Source organism: Linepithema humile, chromosome 1 (genome assembly GCF_040581485.1).
Source record: "Linepithema humile isolate Giens D197 chromosome 1, Lhum_UNIL_v1.0, whole genome shotgun sequence".
NCBI lineage: Eukaryota > Metazoa > Arthropoda > Insecta > Hymenoptera > Formicidae > Linepithema > Linepithema humile.
The window spans coordinates 43,494,956-43,516,978 of record NC_090128.1 but is presented as its reverse complement, the minus strand read 5'-3'; the positions used below and the strand labels follow the sequence as shown (position 1 = coordinate 43,516,978).

At 34.6% G+C, this 22,023-nt stretch overlaps 2 protein-coding genes and 1 long non-coding RNA gene across 6 annotated transcripts; 1 reads left to right on the top strand and 2 right to left on the bottom strand.

Moving 5' to 3' along the window:
• Window positions 1-281: 281 nt before the first annotated feature.
• LOC136997112 (uncharacterized) lies at window positions 282-1,359 on the bottom strand. The gene is made up of 2 exons (XR_010887943.1): window positions 1,283-1,359; window positions 282-584 (listed from the first exon to the last, which is right to left on the bottom strand). It is a non-coding gene; the product is annotated as an uncharacterized lncRNA (long non-coding RNA).
• LOC105667573 (monocarboxylate transporter 9-like) lies at window positions 1,088-16,275 on the top strand. Of its 4 annotated transcripts, XM_067347424.1 has the most exons (5): window positions 5,677-6,284; window positions 6,528-6,792; window positions 9,520-12,340; window positions 12,421-12,706; window positions 12,924-16,275. In XM_067347424.1, exons 3-5 carry the CDS (start codon window positions 10,046-10,048, stop codon window positions 13,103-13,105), a joined length of 2,763 nt encoding a protein of 920 aa, XP_067203525.1. In that variant the 5' UTR covers window positions 5,677-6,284; window positions 6,528-6,792; window positions 9,520-10,045; the 3' UTR covers window positions 13,106-16,275. The 4 variants fall into 4 exon arrangements, with proteins under 4 accessions (XP_067203524.1, XP_067203525.1, XP_067203526.1 ...); XM_067347423.1 differs by lacking the exons at window positions 5,677-6,284; window positions 6,528-6,792 and adding an exon at window positions 1,088-1,579; XM_067347425.1 differs by lacking the exon at window positions 6,528-6,792 and having other exon boundaries at window positions 5,677-5,933.
• Window positions 15,030-20,864, bottom strand: LOC105676849 (b(0,+)-type amino acid transporter 1-like). Its single transcript, XM_012375049.2, has 3 exons — window positions 20,371-20,864; window positions 16,759-18,054; window positions 15,030-16,626 (listed from the first exon to the last, which is right to left on the bottom strand). Exons 1-3 carry the CDS (start codon window positions 20,465-20,467, stop codon window positions 16,565-16,567), a joined length of 1,455 nt encoding a protein of 484 aa, XP_012230472.1. The 5' UTR covers window positions 20,468-20,864; the 3' UTR covers window positions 15,030-16,564.
• Window positions 20,865-22,023: the final 1,159 nt, after the last annotated feature.

Below are 22,023 nucleotides of genomic sequence, written 5' to 3'. Positions count from 1 at the left end.
TGCTCGAAATTGAGCGATGAATTGTTATTGTGTTAGATTGTCGCGACTGTCGCTAAATATAGTAGCACCGAAATACGAAAACATTCCACAAAATATAAAATCTCCTACAATTTGTTCTATAAGTAAATTCATTTGCGATAAAATAATATTATAATAGGATGTTATATGTTGGGAACTTAAAATTATTAAACACAGGATGTATGTGTGAAGAAATTGATTAAATGTAATATATTTTTTTTTTCTTGGAAATGCAATAAAATTATTAAAATTATTAAACAGAGTTAGGCAAGTGTTTTAAGCTTGCGATCGCCGCAATTATCAAAATCGACGTCACATCTTAAAATATTAATCCAGGCTCTAAATTCTCTCCTTTATTACTAAAAAATCCGCAACATGTCTCTGTCACATTACTTACGTCACAGCTCACGTCTTTTTGTTTCTCTCCTCTAGCGACTCGCATTTATCGTCTCACATGTTTCGCAGTACTCTTTCACATGTCTCACTGCCGAATTCATCACACGTTTTCGCTATCGATTTTCTTTGCACAAACATCAACGATCCCCGAAATCAAAACAGAAGTTCAACTATTTAATTGGTTAATCGTTTTAAAATCTTAATTTCTTACAATAATTTGAATCAAGATTAAAACAAATACAATATGCTGGATGTAATTTACATAGATACATTAAAAATTGTGCTGTACTATATGTTTTGTATGTTTGAGCAATGATATAAATTTTTATTCTAATTCAGAACTGTTACTCTTACACTATTTATGTACAAGATAAAATTAATTATTATTTTTGATAACTTTTGTTCATTAAACAAGTGTCCGCTAAAAATTACTTTGCTAATTTATTTAATAACATAATTAATTATCAAGCCTTGATTAGAATTTCTGTGCTTTATTTTCATAACATGGTCCTGTTTATTTCAGAATTGCTCGGCTCACATTGAATGAACTGTGCCGTATTTAGTCTCTCGTTGTGTTGGCAAAATTCCAAGATTTTAAGTAGGCTGCGAATTTAATGTTCTGTACTAACACACGATATTTTAAAATAACCTCTACATTTTTACGATACACAAAGAACTCTTTACAGATTTCAAAGAGAGATTGGGAAAATAAAAAAGCTTTTTTTACTCATTTATCTTGTAGTGATCGCCAATGTTGGTTGGAACGAGATTTGAATTCAAGACAATTTGGGACGAGAATGAAAGCGAACGAGTTGCGCCAAAGAGGATGACGAGGGTATGCGCGCGCAGTCAATCGGTCAAAACTCACCCTTGGCTCGTGCTGCTCGCGATACCAAATCAGAAGGTAGTTAGTTTCCTGGTGTGCGCCGTCCGCGCTCCTTTAATCAGCTTCTTCTACGCTTCGATCACATCCAAGGAATTCGTATTTCGTATTTCGTATCTGAGTTTATCATTGCTTCTGCCGCGAGTGCGCCCATCACACTCCTCAGCCTTACGTATTCTCGTGTTTCTTTGACGATTGACAGCAGCGAATTATTTTCTCGCGCGTACCATGCGGCCCACCGCAGTTTTTTAGCATCGGTTTCAGGACAGAGAACGAGCATAGGTGAGTACACGTTGCAGAGATGTGTTATGAATTGTGAGCATTTAGAGATAGGGACATGATGTGGATGCGGTATGTATCGAGAATACGAGTCGATGTACCGCGCGCTACAAGCGTACGAACCTTCCTGCACTGCGGATCAATAACAGCCGTTGCGGTTGTGGTAACGCAACCAGCTGATCGACCGATATTAAATGATATTTACGTTCGTTCCTTGTGAGTCGCTATTGTCTTTCATTTCTCTTTCAAAACACATATTTGCTATAGCAGAATATGATAATAATATGCGTCGAAAATATTAGTGGTCGACAGTTACGTGACTTAGTATATATGTATATATATATATATATATATATATATATATAATGATTTAGTATAACGACTTCCGTGACTTAAAATAAATACAAGATTTAATTGTCTCTGCGCTTTCAGTTCTACACAGCTTACACAGTTGACAAAGCTTATAAATGGATCTCTTTTGTATATAAAAATTACAAATGTATCTCTTTTTAAAATGTACATGGCTCGTATTTATTGTGAATTATATATTTCATATAGAATTTTTTAATATCTAAGCTGTGAGTATTTTTTTTTTTATATTTGACACAGCATATTACCATATATAATACTTATTGTACTATGTTATCAATAACAGATTTTTATTTTGAAAATTAGATTTGTCAATTATCCATTAAGTTTAATCAAAATTTAATTTATATTTAACTTATTACTTGATGACACAATCGCGACTGTTTACTTAATGTGCGAAATATAACCGAGTTATATTTAAACGAGATCATAATTTTACATATACGGTTTGCATTTACTGTGATTAGACTAATGAATACGTTGATTAAGTAAGGACTTCATTAAATAGACGACTCCTATTATAATTGTGTGCAATTGGTATTCCGATATTATCAACACACATGCGTTTATATATTTAATGTAGTAAAATATATTAAGATATATTTTTTAAAGTAATTATATCTTTTTAGGGCAGTGCAAAATATGTGTATACAGATTCTCTATCAGTATAATATTTCTCGTTCTCGTCACATGTGTTTACAATGTCGTTATCGTAAATGCAAATAAAATGTACTTGTTTCAACTTGACATTCTTGGAAGGAATATATGTTTATTAGTGTCAGTATGTATTACAATTTTTTAATTTTTGAGATCGAGCGTATCTATTTTTAAATGCACATATTATTGTCAATTTTCAGCGAGAAGTATTTGCTAAAGGTTAATTGTACAATAAAAAAAAATAAATATATATATATATATATATATATATATACATATATATATAATTGCATGCTACAAGATCTCATTTAAAACAAATATCTTGTTTTAATTTTAAACGCCATATATTTTAATAACGTCGTTTCTCATATCTTCAGTCGGATGCACATAACGATTAAAAAATTCACAGAAGTCAATCTAATGTGCGTTTAAGCAGTAACCAAATAACAATGAAATAATAAGCATATATATGAAACGATCTTACGTGTGCATTTTTTACTAGAATTTTACATTTATGATACGTGATTAATGGATGCAACATCTACGCATTCTTTTACCGCTCGTGTAAGTCCAGCATTTTCTTCTGCAAAATGATATCTGTTAACGATATGTGACATAGATACACATATACATGTGTACTTAAGGTCTGGTTTGTTTGACATCTGTATACAAGTATTTAATTATACTGTTTTATAAGATTTATATTTATAGATATAAGTTATATATTTTTCAATTATGGAACTAGGAAAATTTTGCGTCAATTTATTGATGGAAAATTACTCTATGCATAAATCTTTGACGCAGAATAGAAATTAATTAAATAGCTGTTATGGTCGGTAATTTCTTTGAAGGAAGACGTTCCTCTTACGGCCGATCTCGTGATAATTATTCTGTTTATCTCTTTTGCTGCGCCAAATGTTTTACGGGGAAGTCCACATTTCTTGAGAAATTTTCCAAGATCGTGTAATCTTATATAAAATTTTACGATCGCACAATTTACGTGAGCAGGATATAATATCACGCGTTGCATTTAATTCGTCTTTTAATTACACGGAATTTCCGACAGGTAAATATGACGTTACTATGTTTTTCGTTTTCTGTTCAAGTGCGATGATTGTCATAATAATATGTAATGTTAGTTGTTTTTTATTAGGGGTCAGATAAAAGACTTGAACATATTTGAACTATTTAAAATAATTTGAAACAAAACATTTCAGCTTCAAGTTTGTAATGTTAATTCGTTAATTCTGTTTGAACAGTTCACACGTTAAGAAAAATTTGAGGAAAAATAATATGCGTTGCACACAAAGCATAAACAGCGTTTTATTTTTGCCCAACTTTATACACATTGTGCTGCACATTTGTAAAATGTTTTCAAGCAATAGTTACAAATAATATTATTTTAAATCACCTAATGGAAAAACACAAAGTGAAATATGAACAGCATATTTAGCAAAACGTTAAACGCTTAAGCAAAACACATTCTTTACGACATTGAGTAGATATCATAAATAATGCATAACGACATTGAGTAGACATCATAAATAATATATAATGATGTAAATTTACAACGAACAATAAGATAGATATAAGCTAAGTATTTATTAAATATATAAGCTAATATAAAAGTATACTTTAACAATTCAAAATATACGATTTAAATCTAAACTATAATATTTAACACTTTATGAGATTCGAACCATGCGAACTGTCCAACCACTTGAAATTGTAGAGTACTTTTTTATTTATTACATCTTATGGATTATACAGAAAAAAGAATTTTGCTATCGCAGCAAAAATAGTTATTACTATTGCATATCAGGTAGCGATAAAAAAAAAATCTTACCTATCATACGTAATTTTTCAAATCATTCGATATATCAGCAAAATCTCTTTATTTTGCTAGTAGAATAGATGAATTATTGTGCTAGCAAATTCTTTTTTTTTTTTCATACATATACGATATGCTTGTGACAATAAAAAGTGGAAATTCTTCAGTAGAAATAAAAATATAATAAAATCTGCTATATCGTTAACGAGACTAATTGTCTTTTATCAATAAATTAATAATCTGACCAGATCAAATGAATTATATGGCGAAAAGCGTATACAGATAAGATTATATTGAGTGCTATTAGACTTATCTTCAGAATTCGTACCATCTACTTTTATTATACTTCCTCTATATCGAGGGTTTAATTTTCAGCTGTAAAATCTTTTCAAGATACGATTAGTCATTTATTATCGTGTAGAAAAATGATATCTATCTAGATAGAATCTATTGATGAAAAAATATGACATAGAAAATAACAATTTACCTTATATTTAAACGTTATCACTTAATAAGTGATTTGTAATCTGTTCTTATATAATAAGATGATATAGAATTTTACCATTGCTTGGCTACAATTTTGTATAAATGAGAGAAATATTATCAATTTTATGTGCTAAGTAATAAAAAAAAAGTTTATGCATATAATATACAATAAAATTATTATACATATATAAAACTTAGAATAAGCAGTGCAAGTAAAGGAGAAAAATCTCTCTTTTATCAGTACAATTCTACTGTCTTGATAAGCAGTTTTACACAAGCAAACTGTGTTATTAGCCACGTTGCCGGACTGAAGAGCACTCTGAAGTACATCTTTTATGTATTCGTTTTTTGCTCAATGTTTCCTCATTGCTATCATTTGCAATGAATGCGAGTGATAATTGATTAATTAATCAATTAATCCGATTTTAAGTTATACGTTGTAAAAGCTTTTCATTCGCTACTACTTTTTGACGCTAAAGATAAATTTAGTTCTTACACTTTTTATTCATTCGAGCACTCTGATATGATGTATCATGTAGTTTAGAATTATCTCGAAATAAGATTATACATTTTTTGCTAAAGCAAAAAAAAGAAGCCGATAAATTGAAATATCTTTAATTAAAAGTATTAATGTGTTTTCTTAATAATCGTAAAGCTATATCGCGCGAAATGAATTCTCGTCGCGTCGCGATTTAACACACATGTATGACGTCACGATGAAACGCGTTCGAAGCCAATGGTCATATATATCAACGAGAGCGAGTACCAGCTATCAGTATTAGCCAGGTCATCTTCCTGTGCGCATAACGCGCAACGTGCAACGCCGATTACGCGCGCGCCGATCTCAGAGTCGAAAGAATCATCGATACTTGCGCGAAAGGAACTTTGCGTTGTTCGCAATGGCGAAGCAATCCGAGATGAAAGACATTGTTTCGCGAACACCATGATGAATCACGCGAATGTAAGACGGATAAACAGATCGGCGTTCATCATTTACCACAAGTGTTGCTAATCGTGAGTCGCGACTTTTTTACGAGAGGAAGAAAGCTACGTTACATTATACATATTTGTAGAACCAGGCCTATTTAATTGTTCGTCAACTTTTGAAGCAAGTCGTCGTGGCCTCGTCATAAGTAAACGTAACAACGCGATGTGCTTTCGCGGAATCTGGAAACGCCGCTTCACGAACGCGGGTGTTCGACCTCGTGCAAAGGCCAAGCGGTAGCGCGAGCGATCCGCATGCTTGCCGTCAGTGTAATCCATTCGAATTCGAACTTTTGATCGTGCTCCGATATGGTGTTTTGCTAAATGTGGCTGGAACAGCTTTAATAACACGAAGTAACCAATGCACCGCTATTCATCATGGTGTGTTGGCTCTTTCAATTTATTTTTTATTTTTTGTTTGCCATTATATTCTGTAAAATTATTTATTGTACAGCTATATATTTAAGTTTGAGATTGTGCTTTACGCTGAAACTGATTTTATTTTGAATGGAGTTCTGGACAGAAAATAAGTGGAGTCTCATAGTGTCAAAGATTATCGTTCGCATGAATTATTCACCATCAATTTGTAATTTCTAAAATATGTCACGCATTGTTTATTTTTAGAATACGATCCCTGGAATGTATAAATGAAATGTACAAATGGAATCATGTATTGTGGTTAATATCGTCATTGTTTAGCAATTGAAAAGCTACATCATTCGTTATCTAAGTATAAAGGTAGAATCGTGACTAAAAGTATGATACAAATGTTTTAAACACAATGAACACGAAACATAAAATTGATACAGTTTGCGTCACATTGTCATTAACAAATGAGAAGCAATAATAATATCTGGAATAATAAAAAAAGGCAATTGTATTTATCAATGTAAGTATAAGAAGATATTAAGTAGTTATACGCCATATTAAGTTCCAACATTCAATTTACAAATATTCATACAAAGATACGTACTAATTTAAAGACATTTTTACCACTATTATTTAATCGATTTGCAAAAACATATAGCAAGTTTCTCGGCTCAATAATTATTAATTATTAATAAGTTCTTTTATTAATGTTATTTCTTTCTGCGTGCTTTTTTCAGCTCGCTTTGCTACATCTTTTCAAATTCGTCTCGATAGGTAAATAAATTTCATTGCAATTGCATTCACGGAATATTTCTGACATCCGTAAAATGATAGTAATAATAATATAATAATATAATAACATAAAGTTATTATTATTCTAAAAAAGATATAACAGCGTCTATGTAGCGTGTAATATCTCTACTAACACTTAACACGAAGACGATCGATGTTTCGTATAGATGAGTGCACATTATCATGACAAATGGTTCTACAAGTTTATTCTCTTTCAATGCCGATAACGATTAACGCAAAGATCCAGTTTCCCGGTCAACTCCGTTGACCGATAAATGTCGAAGCGTTGTATCAAGCACAGAAAGTTTTTAACGCTTTTTATCATGCTTTCAATAAATTTCTAGAATTTTTTCAAATCATTTACTGCGAATTCTTTATATGTATTTAGTGTAATGCGGAAAAAATAATCGCTATGCAGATTGAATTTAGACCGTGAACGTGCCCCGGTTTACCCATTCATGGGCACGAAGCCAGGATTGCGCAAAATTTTCTCGGCCAAAGACGCTTATTTCTTCGTCCCTGTGCACGAGTGGAGTAAAACGATGAAACGAAAAATCGTTCCAAGTTATCTTAAACTTTTAGAATTCCTTGAAGTAATGTATGTAGCAAACGCGTAGTTTGATTACATATATAGTCAAAATCATAAAATACATGCTTCTCGTATCAGTGCATTAATGAATCATGTCGCGTGATGGTACATTCACATAATATAGAAACAGATGCTATATAATTTCACACGATTTGTTCAAAACCTATAAGACAACTATTTTATATTCTAACTGAACATTTTACGCTTTTTTTTTTATTTACGTTAAAAATACTTGTATATCGAGTAACCAATAAAGTTGTGCGGTTTTTCAAGAAATTTATTATTAGGAAAACCGTATGAATTTTGTTGTTTACCTGATAAATACAGTATATTTTTTAAAATTATTATTTTATCACACAATTAGCAATTTTTACATAGATTAATTTCCTTTAAATCTGCCATTATTTTTGTGTAGAAGAATATTCCATATAATAATTTAAAAGTTATCAAAGTTGCTTAATATTAAAATATAGCTTAATCTTTGTCAATTTTGTTCACTTTTCGCACGCCTACTGAACTCTCTATATATCGTGTATTTACACGCAGTTGGCGGTTCGTGAGTAAAGTTTCACGTAAAAAGTTAAATGGTCGTCTTCCTCTGAGTTAAGTAACCCGACAAGATCTAGGTCAACGTTAAAACTACAATTGCTTAATTTTGACAAACACAGCAGAAGATATTAAAAGTTGATAAGTTCATGCAGATTTTTAATATTATTCTAATTATAGCATAAAAGCTGTAGCGAAGTGATTAATTAGCTTATTGACATCTAATTGGTCTGCATATCAAATCTGTCGAGACGGAAACATGATATAATAGATTAAATATTTGATAATACGTGTTGTGTAATAGCTGGCTGTCTTACAGTAAATTTAGTATTTCAAGTATTTCAAAATTGAGTATGTTTCTTAATACAAATTCGCAATATTATGCAATTTCATAACAATATCGAATATTCGGCAGCGTCTAACGTTGTTATAAGTGTTGCGATGCAATGCGGCAACAGGCATACATATATTAAATTTTGCGCCGCATTGTGTCGCGTCGTGTCGCATCAAGTCGACACTGACCCTTTGACAATTATACGCACTTGAAATTTTCAATAATTGAACTTTGAAAACGAATTGTACCCGGTACGAAAGAGGTAGAAGGTAGTACGGAGGAGGAAGAAAAGGTGGATCGCACGATATACACGTGATCATCGTGGCCACCGTTAAATCCTTAAATTGATAGCAACTCATACACAATGAGCTTCATTTATAATCGCTGACTCTAACTCGAGCTACTTCGGCCGGTTACGAAATGCAAGAAGCGAGTCACGCCGTCGAGTGTCTTTGCCAAACATCGAACTTGGAACGTCTAATAATGCTTGAGAATGTTGCGCTTTAGCGAATAAATATAGCCAAGCGAAGAATTTTTTCCACGACTGCGTGCGTCACTTTGATCGTATTATTACCGCGTGTTTAGGTAGCGATGCGATATATCGTTCACGAGGGATTCAAGCTGTATAAGATGATGAATAAGACGTAGTGTGTTATCAACAATAGTTCATGTTTTTAGAAAAGTATTTATAAAATCTCTGTACTAAGTATTTATTTATAACAACAAATGCTACATAAGCACAATTATCGCAAATGTTACTCTCCATTTGTATTATCAATATTACAATTGAAAAAAATAATGCGCAGCTTAAGAAATTTACACAAATCTGAGTTTTAAAAGTTTTGTTCAAATTCAAATTATAGCGCAGGTGTTAATTTTCTAATTATAATTTATTGCTCAAAATTGAATTGCGCATTTACTATTTTATACGAAACTGCGGCGCGCAGTTAATGTATATCGCTAATAGTTGTAATTTGATGTTGCAGAATACACGAGAACCGAAACAGTACGTTTCGCCGCATGGGTGCCTGGGTTGACGATCGTCTTGTGGAGGAGGCGGTGGTTCTAGGTCAAAGTATCACTTGGACTTGGAGAATCCGGGGCCGTGATTGCAATGGTGGTGGACCATTGCATGGTCGACCGGGTGCCGACTATCAATCGCCGAACAATTCCACATCGACCTGGCCATCAGCATCTCTATTGCCGTTGCGCCGTCAGTTCACCAGGCAGCTTTACGAGTGGCCTTGTTTACCGTTGTTTAAATCAAGGACGAAACTAGACTTTTATTGAATCCATCATTCCGTTGAGAACAAGGGCCGCCCGTGATAGTTTGCTTGCAAACACAAGGTTATCCGAGTTTTTGTTTTCGTGATTATTTGCATGTGTGTATATTTGCGAGTGTGTGTACAAGTGTGTATCGGAATTGGAGAGAAAAATCGTCTGGAAGTTTCTCAATATTTTTAAAGGCGAATTCCGCAAGTGTATACCCTCCACATTCGTTGCCTCTTCAATATGGCCGAGTGGACCAAGTTCAACGGTGAAAATAAGCTGAGTCGATCCGACGAACGCACGAATAATAATACGTCCGTAAGACAGTCGTATACCGAAACAAACGACGATGAAATTATCAACGAAGATTCGAAAGAGGCTAATGACCAAGACGATTACGATTGTGACGAAGATCGCGAAAGGACGATCGCGAATACAAGTTTGGTTCAAGGATCGGAGCGTGTTAATGATCTACAAAACAATTCAGAGTCGCTGGAAAACTCGCGAAAAGAAGAAGAAAAAGAGAGATTCATAGAGGTTAATTTGGATCGAAAAGGGGAACCAAATTCGAGAATACGTCGGGAAGCTCGTCAGGAACTGAAAGAAGCCTTGCAAAATTCGCAAAACTCACCAAAGAGACCCAACAGTCTCTATAAAGAAGAATCCAGTCCACAAAAGCTGAAGAATGTTTTCAACGAAAGAAATGCAATTTTTGACTCGTCTACCAGAATTTTGTCGTCCAAGAGTCATTCGTCGACCGAGAAAAGCACCGAGAAACTTGTAAATGGAAAGTCTCCCAAGGAGGATAAGCAACAGCTGCACGTGCAGTTCAACAAAGAGTCGAAGAAGCAGCAGTTACGTCACACGTCCGAGGAAAGACCGCATCCGAGTCCATCGATCTCCACGTCTACTACGAGTAGTTCCGATGATAATTCCAGCTTGGGACAATTTTGTGAAGCGAGACCGCCCGACGGAGGCTGGGGCTGGGTTGTCGTGGCGGCCTCCTTCATGGTCAATCTGATCGCAGACGGTATCACTTTCTCTTTCGGTGTGATATACGTTGAATTTCTGAATTATTTCGGCGAAGGTAAATCGAAGACGGCGTGGATCGGCAGTCTCTTCATGGCGATGCCGTTATTATCGGGACCGGTGGCGAGTTTCTTAACCGACAGATACGGATGTAGAAAAGTGACGATGGCCGGTAGCTTATTGGCGACGGCCGGTTTTGTTGTGAGTTCTTACGCGAACTCAATGGAGGTGCTCATCTTCACGTTCGGTATCGTGGCCGGCTTCGGTTTGTCCCTGTGCTTCGTCGCGGCGGTGGTGATTGTGGCGTACTACTTCGACAAGAAGAGATCCTTTGCCACCGGTTTGTCCGTATGTGGCAGCGGAATCGGTACCTTCATCTTCGCGCCTGTCACGCAATATCTTTTGGCAGAATATGGTTGGCGGGGAACCACGCTGATTCTGGCGGGATTATTTCTGAATCTCGCTGTATGCGGATGTCTCATGCGGGACCTCGAGTGGACTACTACGATAGCGAAGGCGAAAACTCAAGAAAGACGAAAGATTCGGGAGAAAAAAAGATCTAAGATGCAGAGTTCCAGTGCGGATTCCTTCTCCGCGACCAGCTCCGCGAACACAAACACGCAAACACCTCATGGTGATACCAAAAGAGGTTTTGCGTCGGCCAATGCAATGATTATCGAGAATCTACGACTGCAAGACAGCAATGGCGAAGAGAACAGTGAGAAGTTGTTCTCCAGCCTGGTCAGTTTACCTACCTTTGTTAAAAATGGAGAAAAGGTACCTCTGGAAGTTCTGGAATTGCTCAGTGCAAACAAGACCGTATATAATGTTCTCCTACAAAACTATCCGAATCTTCTGATATCGTCGAGGAGCTTTAGTGATTCTGGTGCATTGCACGATCAATTAAGCACACCGTCAGCTCGATTTATACCTACGCCGAGCCCATTAGCTGAGCTAAGAGCCGAAGACGACAAGAGCAAGGATCAGTGCGAAGGTAGCGTTGAACGAGCCACTTACAGCGATCAAGAGCAACAGTCGATAGAACCGGCGTACTTATGGTGGCTGAAGAAAATTGATCCCGATGCTCTGTTAAGGCGATCCAGCGCGATGGAACAACCGAGAAGGCTACCCACTGCCTATCTCAAGGACATCAGAATGCATAGGCACAGTCTGACTTACAGAGGCGCCATGCTAAACATCAATCGGTACCGTTTGAGAGCGTCGAGCTGTCCGGACATCTATAGAAACTCGATGACTACTATCGCTAAGACGAAACTCGTCTGGTACGCCGGACTCTGGGAATTGTGGGATCTGATCGTCGATATGCTGGATTTCTCATACTTCGCCGATATGAGGTTCCTGCTGTTTGCCATCAGCAACTTTCTATTGCACACGTGGTACGACGTGCCTTATGTCTATCTGACGGACAACGCAATCGAGGTCGGATTCAGCGAGACAGACGCGTCCATCTTAATCTCGGTGATTGGGATCGCTAACATGGGTGGCGAGGTAATATTAACGAAAGCGATTATCTCAATAAATTTTTTATTTCTCAATTACTGCAGCAATCAAGATGGAATTTTTTACAGATTTTTCTAGGATGGGCCGGTGATAGAGCGTGGGTGAATGCATCCATTGTCTACGCGGTGTGCATGGCGCTCTGCGGCGCCGTCACCGCTATGATACCCGTAGTTGTCCACGATTACTATGCCCTGTGTGCAATCTCCGGTGCCTTTGGATTATTCATCGCGGCGAATTACAGTCTCACCAGCATCATTCTTGTCGAGCTGATCACCTTAGAGAGGTTTACGAATGCTTATGGTCTTTTGTTGCTGGTTCAAGGAATCGCTAACCTCGGAGGTCCTCCGCTAGCCGGTAAATAGCGAAATTCCATGACAAAATATTTTTATACGCAGCAAATTAATGTGAAGCAACCGTAAAACATGATATTACAATATTGCATAATTTTTTCGCATACGTACACTTTACTTAGTTATTCTTAAATTTTATGAAATTATAAATTTTTTATATTGCTTTTTTTAGATGCAAAAATACACCGAACAAATTTTAAGAATAAACTGTTTTCTTTCAGGATGGCTGTACGATATCACAGGCACATACGACTTGTCCTTCTATTTAGCTGGATTTTTCATTGCACTGAGCGGCGTATTGTTATTAGTGATGCCTTTGATCAGTTTGTATCGAAAGTTGTGTAGAAACGAATCTACGGAGGAATCTGCTGACACGGATTTTAATGCGATAAATAGTGTGTAAATATTTATCGAAAAAACAAGCCACAGTCATACAATTATTGTCCGCGATACTCAGTTGCTGGATTCGCGATATTGCAAAGGAATTGCAACGCAGCGAAAATTGCCACAGACAGTCTTTAATTTTGCAGTAGTATTAATATACAACAAAAAATACTGCATCAATCGCTCGAGCCGGCTGTGGTGTATTACATAGATATAAGTTTGTCGAAATATTTCTGCGGGATCATCGATTCTTCCCGCGACAATTAATAGCGAGCGAGAAAGAATGTTATATAAAGTAAATTGTGGCAAACCGCGTCAATGGATTTCGATTCTGCATAATTATCAATAGACGATGCTTCGCTAAATTTACGAAATTTGCGAAGATTACCAGGTCACTTCTAATTTCTTAAACATTGCGCAAAAGAAATTATTTCGAGAGTGAGCATAGTTTTAATATCTACAATATCGTAGAGTGATATTACGATATAATAATATGTACAAATTAAAGAAGAGGAGAGCATATATATCCGCTTGCGGTAATATAAAAAGCCGGCGGAAGATTTGTTATGAGTCATGAATTATTATCGATGAGTAATCCAATGAAATATTGACATGGCGCAACAACTAAGTATAATTTCGAATCTCAGGATATCAACTATTAACGTATACATAGGTTCGAAATCGGCACGTTTGGTGTCCTCTCGTTTGCGTGTACAGAAAAATTGTATGAACTCTATGCATGCTCGTAGCCGCTATTCCTTTGCTGAGTAAGTTGTATTCTCAAGTTAGATTGTACAGCTGACAAGTTATCCTGCCCCCATTTTCACTGGATAACGCCAAAGGTATTGTAAATTAATCACTGCACCCCGACATCCTCGATCTTTGTGTAATCGTCATCGTGTAACGTGTCCTTCCTTAAATAGGAACTTCGCGAATCACGTTTAAAATTGATAAATTTTAGTTAAATTTTAAATTAAATTAATGTAAATTTGCATTTTGCTTAATTATATAGCAACTGCAAAACAGAATATGCGATGATAAGTCGTAACTCCAATTTAGAGGAAAGAATTTGCTCCAGCTTCATTTATTTCGTTCGTTCTCTCGTTATTGAGAAATTTTTAATTATTTCTTCGGTGAAGGTATGCGCATTTTGTAATAAGTAAAATCAATAAGAAAGTATGTAAGAGATCAACGGCTAAGAAATTAAAGATAATTGGATAATTCAATAACAAGTTTTTTCGTTTCGAATGCACGTAATTTGTTTGAAATACATGTCTAAAATTAAACATATGTTTATAGCTTTTCTGTGATCACAAAATTTGCCTCTTTATCAATTTTGTGCGAGCTATAAATAGACTACTACCTCCGTTACCATAGTGTGTACGTACGTACATGCGTGCGTATGTGCATGCATATTCATCTTTTTTAATTGTAATATGTAATTGTTTTTACATTATTTAATTGTGCCTAGATTAAACAATTGTTTTATCAAATTTTTTTATCAAAAAAGAAAAAGCAATACGTCTTCATTAGCGATATAATAATAAACGAAAAAAAAAGACAGTCATAAATTTAGTGAAACACAATTAAATATTATGAGAGTAAAGGATATTTATTGCTTCCGGAAAGTTTTAAGCATTGTATATATTACTTAACAGAATCGAAACTTCACTATGCATTCCGTTGGAAATCAATGTCAACAGAAACAGATAATTTGTGTAAATAGTTACAAAAGCACTACGATATTTTAGGTATTGTCGAAATCACAGAAAAATTCTATATTCCAAAGATTTCTCTTATAATGTATATTGTCATAGAAATACATACATATAACGTTTACGAGGCCTTTATACAAAGTAAAATACGAAGAATATATTTATTGCTTTCAGATATTAAGAATTAAATCGACTAGGCACCAATGATCGCGTAACGAGTTTTGAATATTTCTTATTAGTGTCAAATTATGTGTACGTGATTTGGTACTCGAAAGTAATCTTGATCCCGATCGGAACATCGAATTCCGATCAAACATATTTTCAATTCTAGAGATACGAATATGAATTGATATTTTATGATCGTGTCCGGTGCCAAGCCCAAATTATGAGTGCAATAATTTGTTCCGCAGCATATATGCTCGCATTATACGTCACACGTACGCAGCCTTGTGGCATCTACGAAACGTATAAAGCAATATTTTAATATGTAAAAAGAAAAAAAATTGTGTATTTCATATATTTACGATATCACGTAGTCGGCCTCGCGAGAGACTGACGATTTTCAACAGTAGTATTAAGTGATAGTAGATAAGACGAGGAACGAGACGCAAGTAATTTGTGAAAAAGTGAACGACGATTTTTAATAGATTATCAGTGAAATTCCCCCCAGCGATCCCTTCCAGTAAAAAGAAGATAATAATAAAAAACAAAAGAAAGCGAATTACACAGACGTTACAGCTGATTGCAATCAGCATTCCACTTATATGAGATTGTGAAATTTAGATTGTTTAGAATTTTGGTATACTATATTCTGTAAACTCCCGAAAAATCTTGAAAATTCCATCAACTACTAATAATATTTCCGACGATTTTAATCGTCAATTAGATCGTATGATATCGATCTAGTGTGTCTCTCTGATACCTTATATATATTTTAATGTTATCCAATACCTATCGGCGTGAATCATAAATTTGAACATTCTTGTTGACTCTTCTTGAAATATTAAAAGAACGAATCTATAGTTAGAGTCTTACATGTACACGTAAGTTCTCTCTTTTAGACGATGCCAATCTCTATCTGAACAATGCGATGCATCAATTCAGTTTTAAATAAGACCGTATATATTGGAATATTGTGAAAACAATTCAAATAATTATTGTATCGCATTTCGATAGTATTCACATACAGTTCCGCAAATGTTAATATTTCCTATTGCAAAGTGTAATTACACTTCGCCATACATTATCGCCGTAACCATATATTAAATTTGCAATGACAGAAATTGCTGAAATGGAAGTCGTTCAGAGACACGTTACTAATTTTAGTTTTCGCTCGTTATCCTGATATTGTACATTGACACATATTTAAACGAAAACACCCGTAACTGCGCACCTTACAATCACCTTTAAAATAATTTTCGATTATAAATAAAATAAAGAATAAAAAATAAAGCTAAGGTAAAAAAAATCCAAACACATGTGTAAAAATTTCCTACATATCTATCCTCAACATTTGATCTCTGATATCATTGATATCAAAATGCATGCTGAACAATCGATAGATATAAAATACAAACCATTATTATTCTAATATTGTCACATTCTATTCATACGTATTATACAAAGATTAAATTTTCAATTCATTTTGATCCATAGAAAAAAATGTACAAAATAATGTCATTTTTTGTGAATTATAAAATGCACATATACAGGAAAAAATTGTATTATGTGAGCAAAATAGTATGTACTTATATACAAATATTTCAGTCTTGTTTATCTGGTGCGACAACTAGGCACAATGCTTGTATGAAGTACGTCAGCTTGTCTGCAAAAAGAGAAACGTAAATATATGTTCTATTAATAGTAGATAAAGCAAATTACACAGTATACTGTGGCAATAATACATGTAAATTTCTTATACAAACTTTCACATATTTTTTCATCCATTTGCACTCACCTAATAAAGTACTTTTTATCTTCTTGTATACATATATATGGTATACGGCAATACCAAACAGAATAAATGCAAGTGCGAAGAGGTACTTTAGCGAAGGTTCATAAATTATCGGAAGCACTGCAAGGAAGATCGAGACTAGCAACACCAGCCAAGGTATCGCGATAGGCACGGCGTACGGTCTGGGAGCATCTGGTTTTGTCCTTCGCAGAATTAGGAGCGATACCATCGCAAATCCATAGAACACCCACATGAGGAAACTGGCGAATTCGATCAGGGCAACTATATTGCCCAACATCAGGCACAATAGCGAGAGCACGGCCTGAAAAATCACGGCTGCGGCCGGTGTCATCTTCTCCATATGTACGTAGCTGAAGACGCGCGGCACATGGCCCTCCCTACCGGCGACGAAGCATAGCCTGGATACGCTGAATTGCACACTGAGGGCACATCCGAAGGTTGACAATACCACGCCAAGCGGTATCGCAAAGCCCATCCAAGATGGTAGAACTCGGTTTGCCCAAAGAACTGCCACCGCTGGTGCGTTCACCATCTCCGGCGTTGTCAACGCCGCCATGTACATCAAGTTCATGAATACGTATAGAATAGTGATGGTTGGTACTGCGATGAGGGTACTTCTGAGGATATTGATCTCGGGCTTCTGTATTTCCTCGGTAACAATTGCGGCCGAGGACCATCCATCGTATGCCCAGAGACCGCTGTAGAAGGCCAAAGCGATGTTACCAGCCGATGTGGTAGTGCCGCGAAAAGGATCGTTGAGGAGCTCTACGTGTCCCAAAGCCAGCCACCAAGATCCACCGGCGATCACTACAATGCAGGCAAGTATTTTGCACACAGTGAACACGTTCTGCACTCTCACATAGAGCTTGACGCTGACGAGGTTGATGTAAGTTATCACACCCAATGTCATGATCGCTATGAGTTTCTTCAACGACATCATAGAATCACTGGGCAAATTGAGATAGCTAGAGAATGGTTGCACGCTGTACTCTGCGAAAGTCAATGTGATCACCGCTACTTCTGCCGGTCGTAGCAACATCACATAGACCCAGGAACAAATAAATGCCGGTATCTGACCGGCATACTGGTGTAATGGTCCAAACGCCTCGATAAAATATGCATATTCGGCACCGGAACGTGGAACCACGGTACTCAGTTCGGCGAAAGCCAGCGCACCAAATAGAGATAACACGCCGCAACTGATCCAGATGATTAGACAAAATCCCACGGATCCTGATCGTTCAAGGGCACTGGTTGGCGACACAAAGATACCGGAACCTAGATAATAGACACAATAAACTTGCGGTTAATAGTAGTTCAGCGCAGCTAACTACGACAAAGCAGTTGGTTAATATTTCATGACGTGAATAACCGATTAACCTTGATTAACCTTTATAATATTTTTAATTGTATGTATAATTATTACGTTGATTAATATAATGTCTTTTAGTTGCTAATTGTACAAAGCATTTCGGTCATCTGCAGATCGTGTGACCAAAATTAATATTAATAACTTCTGATAACAATTTTGATATCTAGATGATCGGGATATTACAAAAGACTGATATGCTACGTTCTACTTGTGACGTTATTATATCGGATAATTGCAAGTAGAATTTTATCACAGATAATGTCTTTTAGTTGCTAATTGTACAAAGCATTTCGGTCATCTGCAGATCGTGTGACCAAAATTAATATTAATAACTTCTGATAACAATTTTGATATCTAGATGATCGGGGTATTACAAAAGACTGATATGCTACGTTCTACTTGTGACGTTATTATATCGGATAATTGCAAGTAGAATTTTATCACAGATATAATATCAATGATCTTACTCTTTTGAACTATTCTTTGGAATTGATATATAAAACTCAATCAATTTTAATTAAACTACAAATATTTATGCATATGGATAATGCTTTTAAGTAAAATGTACTCTCAAGTAGGTACTGTTCCATTTGCTGACAGATTATCGATAAAAAGAATATTATATTTTCATATATTTGACTTTTTTAAACACCCGGTATCTAAGACCGCGTGAGAAAGAATTCCGGATACCATCAATCAAGTGTTAAAATACGAGAGCTTCAATGTATAAAAGCGTTTTCTTATTTAGGCCCACACAATTATGCAATTACTGTTAACCACTCTTAAACATTTTGCAGTAAAGTATGTATATCATTATAATTTCGACAGTACCGTAATTTATAATTCGTTATTAATTATTGTCGTGACGTTCTAATGAAACATCGAACGATAAATGACTTCGCGATTAAGTGTTATCTACAAACAATATGTAATTTGCGTGATATACATATGTATATGCATATGATATATCTCGGTCAGTTATGACGACGGCAAAATGGTCAGAACGAAAACAAAGTTTCAACAATAAAAACAGTTTATTAATACGAAGTTGGGGAAAAGTTCGGGCAGTGACTTTCTTTGTTGCCAAAAATATTGTGTTGTGTTAAATTTGGAAATCACATTTGCAACACACCAAAGAATATTTAAAGATCAAAAATTAATTACAAATTTTATTTTATAAATTCTTTTATACACTATTATTTTTTACACTCTGTATTCTACTTGATTGTTTATACTATGTATTCTATTTTATTCTTTACATTCTTGTACTATTGTCCACTCGATTAAATAAACAATTTTTTAAATTTTTTCTATAAAATAAACTATCATTTTAAACTTTCAATTATTTTAATGATTTAAACGATTGGAAGGAAATAGAATATATATAGAATATATATGAATTTTTGATATGTCATTATATAATTTTATTCAACTGAGAAATATTTATACAAAGATCATAATTTTGTAAATAACAGAAATTTCGAAAACAATTTTTAGTACATAATTCCTTTCAATAACACAAGTTTTTCCAAATTTTTTTAGAAAAAGTACTCTTTATAAAAGCTTTGCTTCTCAATTTAATAGAGAGCAAATTCATATTAATTAATTAATAATACAGTTAAATTAACACAGTTTTCTCCTATAAATATATATTTAAAATTTGGTTCAAAGTTTGCAATTATTTATTGTATCGCCAAATAATACATACAAAAATAATTTTGTGACTTGCAATAAGAGCGCGTACTGTGCGGTATCTTTTTATAGAACGATGCAGCGGTAAATACACCACGGATTTAAACGAGATCACCTTCTTTATACCACATCATTACTTATCTCTCGAATGTAAATGCAAATGAAAACGATCGAGGATCTACAAATAAAATAAAGAGAATGATAAGTTATAAATTTCTGCCTTATCGTCTACACGTGTTGCAACTCGTGCAATTCCATAATTTCGATCAAACTCACGGCCTCACAGAACATTATGCTAGAATCAACACAACGCAACAACGAACAAAGTACACGCACACGTGTAGTTATATTTAATTATTTATTGAATCTAAATGTATAATGTATGCAAAAGTGAATAGAATAATATATAGGAAGTTAGATTACAAATGTATTTATGGAAATTATAACTGTGTGAAATATGTGAAATTGTATTTATTAAATATATGAAATATTTGCAAAAATTAAATTTTTCAAGCAATAGTTTAACTTACCAATCATCACCGCTAGGATAATACTGACCGCACTGAAAAGCCCCAGTTCTCTTTTCAACTCGATTTTCCCGGCGATTGATTTTTTTTCTTGTGCCATTTTTTTTTGTGTCAAAATTAAAACGAGGAATAAGAGCACAGAACGTCTTGCACCGATTCGTCGTCACCGTCGACAGTGATTCAAAATTCAATGACACATTGCTTGGACTGCAGGTCTCTTTTCACAGTCGACGACGAAGGCGGTAGTGGCGGTGGCAGTGGCGGTCTTTATCTTCACTTCTGGACGGCAATCGTGAGTTCGTCATCGGCGCTCCGTGCAGCAACGAGCTCGACCACGCGACTGAAAAATTATTGGATGACTGAATGACTGGTTTATCTCTACCAGAGCTCCGGATTGAAACTGAAGTGTTAACGGGTCAGATTGTCGCTTATATTTTCGCAAACACGCACGCGCTATCCAGATAAGAAGATACTCATCCTCATTACGATTCAACCACACCAATATTTATCTTGGTTAAGGGTCACTGAACTAGAGGATAAAGGACAAAAGGCGAAGGACTAGAGGAAAGAATCTGCATTAATTGCTAGAAGACGGAGTCTGCGACATTGTAAAGCGTTAAATGCCGTACTAAATGTCGCTCGTTTGAATAAAGTGAATGATGTTAAACGGTTTGTTTGCCCAAATTTTATGAGCTTGCCTGCGTCTTGTTCGAATCAATCAGCAACCATTTAATTACTTAAGTTGTCCTTAAGTGGTTATAAGAATATCATTGCAACTAAATGATAAATAGATAAGATAATGCAATTCTACTTTAAGTTCTGTTATTTTCGATGTCTTTATAATTACTCCGTAATATTTCACGATGTCTATTTATCATTCTTAGATTTCAAATAATTGTACTATTAAGATTCCCTTAAAATATTCTTTTACTAATACGTTAACTTTATGAACTCACAATCTAATGTCTTTCTCAAGAACTAAATAAAACAAAGGATAAAGACAAAAGACTAGAGGTTTGCAATTAGTATTTTATAGCGTATTCTTTCATGACTGTTTCTTACTCATCACTATTTCTTAAAAGATCAGTCTTTCTCCTGTTTTATTTTTCCGTAAAAGATCGTTCGTCAATTTTTAATATCAGCAATATTCTTTTATTATTGTTCTTGTATACCTTACATAATGGAATATTTGCAAATATGGCATTTCAACATTTAAAAAATAAATATTTTTTTGTTGACTAAATGTTTCATACAAATGTTACGTAAACATATATTATACATATGCTATAATTTTTATTATCACTTTTAATTTTTTGTGAAATTGTTTTCTATTTAAAACTAATAAAAATGTACTCCAGTCTTATAATGTACATAAATCTTTGATGCTATAGATTTCTTAAAGAATTATATTTACACATTAATAACATTAAAAATTTACTTATAATATATTTTGTTAAAAGATTTAAAAAAATATATTTTATAAAATTTTGTCTGAAATTCTGAAATAGTCACTGTGTAGAGCAAGATTATAGAAAAAGTACATAATGGAAATAATAAATTAGGTTACTCTAGATCGTTAGTTAGAACTACTATTACACTCTAATGCCCATTTCCACCAATGTAGATTAACTTTTATCTCGGTTCAACTTACTCGTC